At 38.7% G+C, this 12,249-nt stretch overlaps 1 protein-coding gene across 4 annotated transcripts in view; it reads left to right on the forward strand.

Moving 5' to 3' along the window:
- Positions 1-12,249, forward strand: part of LOC119739682 (mitogen-activated protein kinase kinase kinase kinase 4-like) — a 61,659-nt gene that overhangs the window by 12,124 nt on the left and 37,286 nt on the right. For all 4 annotated transcript variants that reach the window (XM_038214699.1, XM_038214700.1, XM_038214701.1 and 1 more), the window contains exon 4: positions 11,499-11,543. In XM_038214699.1, the coding sequence (XP_038070627.1) occupies positions 11,499-11,543 (45 nt within the window). The remainder of the gene's footprint in view (positions 1-11,498; positions 11,544-12,249) is intronic.

Genomic DNA, 12,249 nt, shown 5'->3' on the forward strand with positions numbered 1-12,249 from the left:
TGTACATGCTTGGCAATTTTTTTTGTGCATAGCTGATTACATGTATGTACATCCAGGTCATTATCGCAAAGCAGCTCAAAGGTTGCACTTTTAGCTTTCTGTTCACTACAAAACAGTCAATATTCGCTTTGTCTGTGTTCACTGTACTGCATGGACTGGGGAGAGCAGCCACACTTACGAATGCAAATCCTCTGATAAGCAAATGAGCATCCTCCAAATCGCTCCATTTGGAGTCTTTGCCGATAAGGATTCCCATTTCAGATGCACTCCACATTGCATGCATTGAAGGTGCACAAATGTTTTATCTGGCCACGATCTGGCTGACAGCCAAAAGATCCTTCACCTAGGGGACCTTCCTGCAGTAGCCCACACATGTGCTGTGGCCTTGGGTCTCCCCAGCTCCTGTAATTTCCTGTTGATGGATGGGAGAGACCCAGTCAAAACAATGGGTGGGTCAACCAAGGTCATGTCGGGTCATGAGAGGTCATCAGGTTCCCCTGGATAGGCACTGTATGTCAACACAGTGCTGTTAGTGTTACAAACTTTGGAAAGGCAATATCAAACATTAAAACTTGCTTTAAATCTTAAGACCGAAACATTAGGACAGCTGCAGTACTTTTGGTGATTAAAAATTATTAAAAAGTACGTGTGTACCTGGCTGTCCACTTCCAAATATTTTGGTATTCCGTTATTCAAAACAGACCCAGTAGCGGCGTTTGACCAAATCTTCGAGTGTTCAAAACTCGCCGATCAAGTTTTAGACTACATGTGCCAGCTGCAACAGCATGCTGTGCCGCACCGGTGAAAAGTTGCATGTAAAGCGCGCCAGTTAAAATTCGTGTGCGACAATCGATGCTGTCGGCCGCTAGAGCCTAGAGTGTTCTGCAGTAGGCCTAAGTATTTTTCTGTCAATTGCTTTAACAATAAAGTGCTGCAACTTAACGATTAGAATAACATCACAGTCGTGTGTATAGTTTTTATTCCCAAATAACCAAACCAAATTCTGTGTATTCGGGACAGGCCTATTAAAAAAGTTAAATGTGGCTCTTTGATTGGCTGGTGCGATAGCGCAGAATTTTAATACGACACAGGAGTTGTCTGTTCTGCCCTGATAAAATAGCTCGGCATCACTGCTAGTGCAATAAGGAAGGTCTATAGTTACAGGAAATGCAGCCAGAAAGTTGATGCCTTCGTTGGAATGTGATATGACACAAGATCGTACCTTGGGTCTCAGATGCTAGACTAACTCGCTGTTTCGTACGTGCACATGTACATGTATGTTAATGATTATGTACCGGTACAAGATGATATGTATGCCGGTACATGTTTGTACAGTGCAGATTTTCCACAAGTCTGCAAAAATGCGTACACTGTACATACATGTAATTGGGCATTGTCTGATGACTGAGTTCCATCCAGAACTGTCGAAGATCAGTACATGTATGTCCTTGTATGGGTTCATGTGCAAATATCCAACTTGAATGTTCTTAGTGCAGTTCATCCAATGAGTGGGACTCCTTGTCAAGAGGTCAATAACAGTACCAGTACATTGTACATGTACACGCATGCAAACTGTACATACAGTCGACTCTCGTTAGTACAAACTCTGTTAATACAAAAATTCTGGTTATAACAAACATAAAGCCTTGGTCCCGACTGTGCATTTACAAATGTATGTGCACAATGAATTTTCCTCTTAATACAAAATTCTGATATAACAAACAATTTAGATAGGTCCGAACGAGTTTGTTATAACGAGACTCGACTGTACATGTACATGTATGTAAATGTACATGTAAGGCACATGGAAAAGTCGAATGCACTGTACTAGGTACATGTACCGTACCTGCATGTACGCAGATGATTCGTATGCAAAGCATCTGTGCAGTAATTACATGTACCCTACCACATACAATATTCATCTTCAGGCTATTGTCTGTTGTTCTGGGAATTAGAGTGAACAGCCTGTCCTACATGATTATCAAGGGCCCTCTATATATGCAGAGAGCCCAGGATTGGGTTACAGTTAAGGGCAATGATTGATTCTGACCCACATTGTTATTGCACAGATGGTCATTATGAATGTGCCGGTAGCTTCCTGTACTGCAAAATACACATAAAGGGGTGCACGCCAGCTTAGAAAAATACCTGAATCTGAACATTTTATTCAAATACAATATGTACATGTACAGTACAGTACATAAAAAATACATGTACATGTACAATGCATAAAAATTACATGTACATGTACAATGTACATGTACTTAATGTACATGAACATCTCATTAATTTCAAATAATTCCAGTAGTTATTGATATAAAGTAACTCTTGTTTTAATCATCGAATCCTCCCTATCATTGTGGCAGGATCCTTTCCATTAATAGCGGACGGGTCTCGCTTCGCTGAACCGTGGAAGTGTTTCTATCCCCCAAGTATTAATATCAGACGCTTTTTTGCAACTGCAAGAGAAACGAGGGAACTGCCAGCTAGCGCATTCATGTAGTGAGTGATAGACAAGCGTGGCGGTTGAAATGAACCGAAGTTTTGGCACCGGAACATGGCCCAGACAAAATGAATGTTAAAGCCATCAATGGTTCTACATGTACATGATCCCAGAGTTATGATTTCTATACCATATGCAGTGTGGTATATTTTGTCTTCATGGGAGTACATGTACATGTACATGTACATGACACGACACTTAAAGGTGCATTCCCTAGTGCTCTTCAACAAATTTTTTATTTTTTTATTGAGATTTCCAACTTGATTGTTTTATTCCAACAAAAAAAAACCCACTTTTTTCCCTTAGTTTGGATGTCTGCAACCGGCTGGGAAAAAAAAGGTTTTGTTCTGAACACAAACAGATCTGCTTTACGAGCAGACTGGCTCCCGGTCAGTACATACATGTATGTATTGATACTGATTGTGAGGCGGGAACCAGCCTACCCAGCGAGAAAGGAATTATAGTCTGGCACTTGCAGCCAGTACATGTAATTCAAAATAGTTCAATAAGATATGATGTTGTAATTTTGTGAAAACGTGCAACAGTGACACCTTTAAAAGGTGGAATACATACACATTTCAACTAAATAAATTCCGACTCATCTTGGCATCTGACCCCAAAAGCCCAAATGTTCTCGATCCCAATGGAATCAGAGGCTAAAATTCATTCACTTTTCAGGCCATAAAAAAACGGTACATATTTCAGAGATGACTCTTTCATGAACCAGGTGTCAATGACATCAATGAGGCACTATTCACATAAACACTGATAATTCATGTTTATCACCCAGTCCAATTTCAACCACAGTTGTTGTTTTTAAAACCAGTAGCCGATATTCAAATGTCAATATAAATGCATTGTGTTTAAGGGTGGCTTTTCCCATTAGGGTTGAAGTCGAGTTATGAGTCATCCGCATAGAACAACACTTGCTGGTAATCTATACTGTGATGATGGTCATTAGATGAATGGCATTGAGGTTTGGTGGAAGACAGCATCAGCAGCATCCTAAGGCCAGTTGTAAAAAAAAGTCTTGTTGATTGTTAACACTTCGAAAATTATTCTGGTGAGCTAAAAGTAAAATTCTGCAAAGATCAGGCACAGTACAGTGCACACCTATGCACACCTATGCAGTACTACATGTGTTAGGCCAATAAAAAAAAGTCTCCGGTTTCTGGTATGGAGCTTGCCCAAAAAGTGGTGCGGCGACACAGCTTTTTTTTTTTTTTTAACCTGATTTTTTTGCTTCAAATGTCGGCTGATGACTGCAAATGGTGCCCGACTAAACTTAATGCAAATATATGGGAGTCCAGAGAGGCCACATAAAAAAAAGCTTATTTTTCTCGACCATAACGCAATCTAAAAACATGTTAAAATTGTGCAGCAACAGGATTCCAGTCAAACCAGTGAGTTTGGCTGTTTTGAGACATCATCTTTCATTAAAAAAAAACCTTTTTCATTTTGCCGATGCGCATGGCTATTGCCACGTGCGCGCATACCAGAAACCGGAGACTTTTTTTTTGGCCTGAACTACATGTAACTGATGTGTTAACCTTAATCTTCCCAAAGCCGGCAAAATACTCTTTGAAGAATGGAGGATTTTGCAGGATTGAGGCTACATGGTACCTTACAAATGTGTGGCTGATTTTGGAGGATGCACTGTATCAAGTTCTAATTGGGCCGGACCTTCTGTTGTTTATGGTCAGCCGTGCATAAATTTAGGCCTAAGATTACATTTGAATCCTGCGAATTGCTCCAGGATGTCGTTGGCTCTGCCTCAACATATTGACAGTGATTGCTGGAGAATTTTGCAGGATTAAAGCTGTACATGCAATTTTTGCATGTACAGGGGGAGGGATGTAGAACACGTACATGCATACGTGTACATGTACAATGTACATGTACCTGTACATGTATGAGATTAAGCCATGCCATTGACCTTTTTAATTGTGGGGCTGAGCAAGGGGTTATAAACTAGACTACATTTGTATTTTATTGGCTGTCCCAGTGTCATTGTGTATACATGTACATGTACCTGTACCAGTGCTCATACGGAACATGAGTTTTTTGGGACAAAATCCATCCACAGTGCATTGTTTTGATGGCAAGGGAGGGTAAACAAGACTAAGTTATTGATTAGCCTCGGGTCGTTATGAGGTTAGAATGGCAATGCTGGTAGATCAGAGTGCAGTCTCCGTGCATTCTCATTTCCTGCGTGGTCTTACTGGACATGATAACCATATTGATGGATTGCTCTGTCCAGGTCATGTGCTTGGTTATCAATCATTCTGATATATTGCATTATGCTTTGAATTTACTGAATGTACGTGTATGTTTTAAACAAATACGCACTGGTAGTGAGAATGTAGTTCATTTTTGTGCATGTAAGTTGTAACATAATGTACATATATACAACATCACTAGGCATTCTGATGATTGTCGGAGCATACAAATGTATACTGATTGGAATGACGAGTTAAAGGGTATATACAACATTTGCAAACATCGAAAAATAAAACTACCAAGTTTTTAAGAAATACCTTACTAGGATGTTGGTAAATGACAGTCTAAAGCATCCTGTAAAATTATGGCACCTGGTGTGAAGTCATTTTCAAGAAAATTGTATTTTTGTATACATTTCCAACGGTGGTCGGCTGACCACCGTTGGAAAAACCTAACTATATTTAAACTACATGTACTACTCCAAATTTACCTTTTTAAAGTCCAAATTTTGTTTGGTATTGGTTACATGTTCATGAACGGGTGCAGGCCAGCTAGACTGGTTCCCTTACCTTACAATTTTCTGGCAACTATAAATTGATCCATTTCATCTTTAGTGGAGTCAGGGAACCAGACTACTTGAACAATTTTGTTTTTCTTGGTTTTCCCAGCATTTTCGAACATAAAACTTCAAACATGTCAGTGTAACAATATTTGATATATTAAACTAACCCCTCAAATACTCCATTTCTGAAAATTACAGCAAAAGCCAATGATGTACATTCCCTTTAACACCTCTTGTTCTACGAATAATTTATTTCCCAGAAAAATTCACTTCACGTGGTGTGTCTGTAAACTTTAATGACATATACAAATTTACAAAGAAGCACGGTTACAGGAAGTGGTAACAAAAAGGGGCTTATCAAGCAGTACCGGTAGTGACCAATGATGGAAAACGGTGAAAATGATGTCAATTTATGCAAATTAGTGAGAGAATTACTGGGTGACCTCAGTCGTAGCCAAGCTCCTTAAGGTGATGAACGTGTTGCAAGGTGATTTGGAAAAAATGCTCTGTTCATTATAAGCTCTTAAGTTTATCATGACCCTGAGGCATGAATGTGTACGATTTATACAAAACAAATGTATGTATCCCGCATTATAAACACTCGGTGTAAACACAGGGTGTGTTATGTCCTACATCGCTGCATTCAACAACATTTTCTGTTAAATGTCTTTTCTTTAAGCCAAACACAGAAATGTTGTGAATTACAAGGTAAATCATCACACCAGAACCTTAAAATCCATTCAGCTTTCCTGCTTGATGTGAGGAGCTACCGGTGTAGTCTATGGAATAGACGCTTGCACGGCTAGCGTCTTTGACATGCAAAGCAATACTGCATCTTGACCTCCAGATTCTGACCATTCAGCGGGCGCCCTCTATCGTGTCTTCGGTAACTTCATTGTTTTATGACAAAAACATGGCGGCTATTGGCCAATCAACAGCTTCTGCTGAATTTCTGCTCGAAGTGATGTCACAAATTCTAAAGACAGCTCCGACTGGCTGGCGTGTGGGATCGCATAAATTTTACATGCATGGAGCAGACATTTGTTGTGTGGCTCTGCAACATTCGTCTGGTACATATGTACTTCCACTGTTACGTCGCTGACTTGCGGGACATTTCTACACACATTGCCACATATGTACATGTGTATGTAGATCTCTCTCAAATGTCATCACTGCCTACAGATTGTCACATGCATCGGCATTTTGGGAGTCGAATTTTTCATATCGGCATCGTCTGTGCCGTATTTGGAAGAAATTTCGAGCAACATGCGCGCATGTTTAGAACAGTTTGCACACTGCGAGTACACATACCTGATGGCATTGAATGTACGCAGTTGTAATTTTCCTACGAAGATGGCTGTCTATTAGAGGAGTCTATTTTGCCTTGTACTGTATAAGTAACATGTACTCCCCCCCCCCCCCACTCCCCCCTCCCCTGATCCCCCTCCCCTTGCCAAAAAAAGTAATAGAGTAGAAAAGAAATCAGGCAATTTACGGCAATCAGTCTAAACTGCATGATTGATCTAAGCTGGGCTGTTTATGGAATAAACACCGGGGGGCATATGATTCATGTCGGAAAGTAGACTGCAATTTTTTTTCTGTTTTTTTTTTTTTTTTTTTTGCCAAAAAGAACGTTATTCTTATGCCGGTATGGCTGATCATGAAGGATTGGCGTACCCAGGGAAATAGAGTAAACGGAGCGGTTTGGCAGTGATGAAATTTCAGTTGATTAGTCTGCAAGATTTGGGTCATGATAACGCGCGAGCAAGAGACGCATGAATCATGTCTGTATGTTCATTGTAAATGTGTACATACAGCTACCAGTAGACATGGATACATGTATAACAAGCTGTGATTTTTCATAGATCTTGCATGGACAGGGTTTTTGTTTAAAGCTATAGTCCATCATTTGCAGCCATCCGAAAAAAGTAACTGGCGTATTATTGTTGAAAAACATACTTGGTTGAAAGATAGTAAGTGGACTAAACTCCCTGTGAAATTAATCTTTCTGGCAAGCTATCATTTTGAAGTAATCAACAAAAGAAGGCCTTTCCAACGGTGTGTCTTAAGACGCACCGCAGGAAAATTTAAATTAGTAGTTCGTTTTGCTATTCAGCGCAGCGCGCGCAAGCATTGGCACGACGCACAGGCGCACGCGGTTGCTATAATTCGTCGGATCAGTGCGCGACATCGCGTATAGCTGCAATTCAAAGCAATTCAAAACATGACTCAGCAACTTTTGATTTGAAATTGAGATCCTAGAATGCTGGTTTTCTCAGAATATACAGCTGAAGCTGAGCTGAAACTTCATCAGGTTTGTTGTTCAGTATCCTTCATTAGATTTTGAACACTTTTGTTGCTTCAAACGAACAAAATGCACAAATTACAAATGATGGACTATATCTTTAATATGAAATGCAAAATACTGGAGTGTTTTTTTTTAGTGATTTAGTGACAATATTTTAGTGTTGAAAAACAGCTACCAGTACTGGTACCTGGATAATCCTATGTGGATAAACAATGTGCAGTATTGTATACAGTACAAGGTACAAATGTATATGTATGTACAATGCTTTAAAGGGAAAATACAACATTTGCAAACATCGAAAAATAAAACTACTAAGTTTTTACAATTAACCTTACTAGGATGTTGGTAAATAACAGTCTAAAGCATCCTGTAAAATTATGGCACCTGGTTTGAAGTCATTTTCAAGAAAATGGTATTTTTGTATACATTTCCAACAATGGTCGGCCGACCACCGTTGGAAAAACCTAACTATTTTCAACTAATGCTCCAAATTTACCATTTTTTTTTCAGTCCAAATTTTGTTTGCTATTGGTTATACATGTTCATGAACGGGTGCAGGCCAGCTAGACTGGTTCCCTTACCTTACAAATTTCCGGCATCAATACATTGATCCATTTCATCAAATAGTGGAGTCAGGGAACCAGACTACTTGAACATTTTAGTTTTTCTTGGTTTTTTCCAGCATTTTCAAACACAAAACTTCAAACATGTCAATGTAACAATATTTGATCTATTATATTAACCCCTCAAATAGTTCATTTCTGAAAATTACAGCAAAAGCCAATGATGTACATTCCCTTTAATTATGCTGGGGTCCTATTGGGTGATTATCATTTCAGTTACCCAGTAGTCTGATCATAGTGAAAAGGGACTCTTAAATGCTAAATTAGTCGCTGATTTTCCAGAAGTGAACCACGTTATATTGCTGTCGACTGGTTTCTCACAAAGCAAGTCTACAATGTATGTCAGCACTTTCAGTACAAAGAGATGTTCATGATCTGTACATGTCCACATGTCTGTCCATACATGCTGTGCCGTTTGCAGTCTCCCTGTGGTTACAGATGGTGACCTCATCATTGGGAGATTCACCAGACACAAATATTTCAGCTGTTTGTTTAAGTATAAAAGGGGAAATTATGTACAGTATGCATGTAATATGAAAAAGTGGGTGTTTGTTCCGGTATGTTGCACACTAGCTTGTACAAAACAGTGTTAAAAACATACATTGTACATTGTACTTACAACCACTGTCACTTTTATGTAAATACCGGTATGTACATGTACATAGTACATGTACTGTATTAAAGTTGTATGGTTGTACATGTACATGTATCATGGAAGACGATTACATTCATTTAAGTTTTCCAAAGTTTTACTTGCAGTCACCATTCATTTTAAAGCAAAAGCTTAAAAACCTTCTTTTGTCGGGCTGGCTAAAATGTTGACATGTAATAGACCTGAGACTTAATGACGTAATGGCTTTGTTTACGTACATTGTATGCGCTTTCCTATGGGAGTGAAGTCGGACGCCAGACATAGAAGGGACCGTCTACCACATAGGAAAGCGCACAAACAAAGCGTGACGTCATTAGGTCACGTCATTAGGTCACGTCATCGGCACAATATTTGTCATCATACATCATTTACATGCAATACTATAATTTACACACTAAAAGCTGCTGTACCGATAGCTCAGCAACTCTGCCATGTACATTCTGTATATGTATTGTACCTTGAATATGTATTTTATGTACCGGACATGTACATGTACAAAAATATACCATGCAGTGCCAGTCATTACTGCCCGAAGTGGGTCTAATTTTAAAAACGATTGAGCTATTTGAAGCCCGCCCCACGTATTTGGAAAATTGCAGTCAATTTGGCCGGTATCCAAAATTAAGTTGGTTGCCCTTTTCTCCGGGGTTCAATCGGGGGTCGTTTCCTCTAATCCTTTGCCCATATGGCCAGGGATGGGATCAAGCCAAGTGAAGCGAATCAGTTATCCACCTACCGGTATTTCTTTGGAAAGTTTTTGTGTTGATCAAATGCAGTACGTTTGTTCAGTGTTTCATTATATCAATACAACTTGTTCTTAAGAACTTAATATTTTTCTCAATGCAATCATGTTCTGTGAAGTATTCAAAAAGGTCCAGACGCAGTCTTGTTTTTCATAATTCATTGCAGAATCTGCACAAATATCATACTTCAAAAAGTGGAATTGGCTATTCCATAGACTAGAAAAGCCTGTCTCAGGCCAAAAAAAATAAATTCTTCAGTCTTCACGTCATCTTTGTACTGAAGCATGCAGTGCGACGACGCTCCTATTTTGACAGAGCCTTTCCCTGCATTGCTTGCAAGGTCGGGGTGAGGGATGAGATGTGGTTAATAATGTAATTTACTACATTGAGTGTGGCACCAGACATTGTCAATTAATCGAAGGCTTTGCGCACACGTGGCAAAGGGCAGTTGCCAGGCAGTCGATATTAAAGAGAAATTCTTGGGTTGTTAAACTCGTACAAGAATGTTATGAGCAGATAAGCAGTGACCTGAAATGAAGATCATGTACAAAAAAAATGTGTGAACAAAATACACATTATGTCTTGTACGTGTGAGCGCAAATTTGTATCCATAATCCTTGTGGAGACATTTCCACAATAGGGAACAAAAGATTGTATAGGTCTCCACAGGGCAATTTCTATAGATGCATCGGTCTCCACAAGGTTTTCACGAAATAGATATATGGATTTTACTCAAAAACTAGGAATTTCCAAGGTGGGTTGATCTGTCGCAAATGGAAGAGTTTTAGAAAAGGGATATTAAGTCCGAATTTCAGTCAAGGAAATTAATTCTGGTTAGAATAAGAGCATTTTGAAACTTCACTTTCAAACTCGAAAACTTTACTACACGAGAACAAAGAAATGTCTCCACAAGGATACAAATTTGAGAATGTGTGCGTGCACACGTTGCCTATACTCATGTAACAGTACATGTATGTATTTCACTTACACTGTACGACACTGACATTTAATCATGCCATTTCCCCTTGTAGATGTCTCAAGAATAACAGACCTTAATTTGTTTACCGGTTAATATTACCATTGGGCTCCATGATATCACTATCTGTTTGCAGTTACACCCTGTAATTATTATGAAGACAGTTCCTACATGTACATGGAACCAAATACTTTCTGAACAGTTTCATGTGTGCTGCAGTTGTCAATTATACAAATAACGAATGTTTGTGAGTGCAATGGTAAGAATAATTTCATGAGGTGACAGATGAAATGTTCCATTCCACGAGGCGAAATGTTCCATTCCACGATGCGAAGCCGAGTGGAATGGAACATTTCATCTGTCACCTCATGAAATTATTCTTACCATTGCACGAATGTGAAACATTCATTATTTGTTTTATATAACACCTGTATAAATCCTTGTCATCTGATTGGTTGACTTTTAATAGCCAATTTATTCAGGTTGAAAATTGTTTAAAAGTTCGACAAGTTCATCATATTTATATTAATGCAAACTATTCAACAGGTTGAGAACAATCATATTCAATTTATCAATTTATCTCGATTTAAAACAGCGCCACCACCAGCAGCAGTGACAGCGTGCAATGGAAGTTCTATTCACCGTGCAATAGAGCTTCCATTGCACTGTGCGCTGCGCGCCACGCGCGCGCCGTGCGTTGGTACGAATAATTCAATGACATGTGATCAACGATCCTCCAATCAGATGACGGGGATTTATTCAGGTGTTGTATAAAAGATAATATTTTTAAGTCAATTGTGCAGCATGTATGGTACAAAATGGAGAGAGCAAACGCCCAATCAATAATTCTGAACATTACGTTTGTGCAATTTGTTTAATTTTTTTTTTTTCCTCTTTCCTTTTTTTTACAGGAAGAGGAAGAGGAAATCAAGTTGGAGATCAATGTTCTTAAAAAGGTAATAAATATGATTATATTATGCAACATTTAGGCATATTATCATCAATTCAAATAGTATTAGAGTGTAGTTTGTCAGTGTCCTGAATATTGTTTTTCTCGGTTTAGATTCCCCCCCCCCCCCTTATTTCAAGAAAACATTCTAGTTAGTAATTTTGTGAGCAAAACGCTATTGATTTGTAAATTAAATTAATTGCATGTAAATAATTAAATTTTGCATTTTCACAAGTTTAATTAATATGGCTTTTGGCTTTTGGTACAGAAAAGTTGATCTCTAAATTAGAACAATGTGAGTGGTTTCTTATTGATTGCATCAATGTTGTACTTGTTACGGTTTAAAAATACTGGTATCAGGAACTATCAGAAAAAACATGTTTTTCTTCAAAATTACCCTGCCCCTTCCTGAGTAAAAAAGTTAACTATTTAAACTCGACTGTATCAACGAGAGTCAAAACTTGTTAACCATCAGAAGTTGTTTTGCTCAATTTCCTTTGAAGATGCATTTTACTTACAAGGACAAATGTTAATGGTGTTGACAACATTTGTTACATTTACAAAAACTTCTCCCTTGACCTCACGCACCGTCACAACAATGAGTGATATATACGGGTACACACACATTAATATTGTGGTTGGAAGGTCAGAGTCAATAGTGCAGGATTTAAACCAGTAATCTTCAAAGGGCTTTTGGAATTAGTAGGAGGGTT

Source organism: Patiria miniata, unplaced genomic scaffold (genome assembly GCF_015706575.1).
Source record: "Patiria miniata isolate m_02_andy unplaced genomic scaffold, ASM1570657v1 HiC_scaffold_4, whole genome shotgun sequence".
Taxonomy (NCBI): domain Eukaryota; kingdom Metazoa; phylum Echinodermata; class Asteroidea; order Valvatida; family Asterinidae; genus Patiria; species Patiria miniata.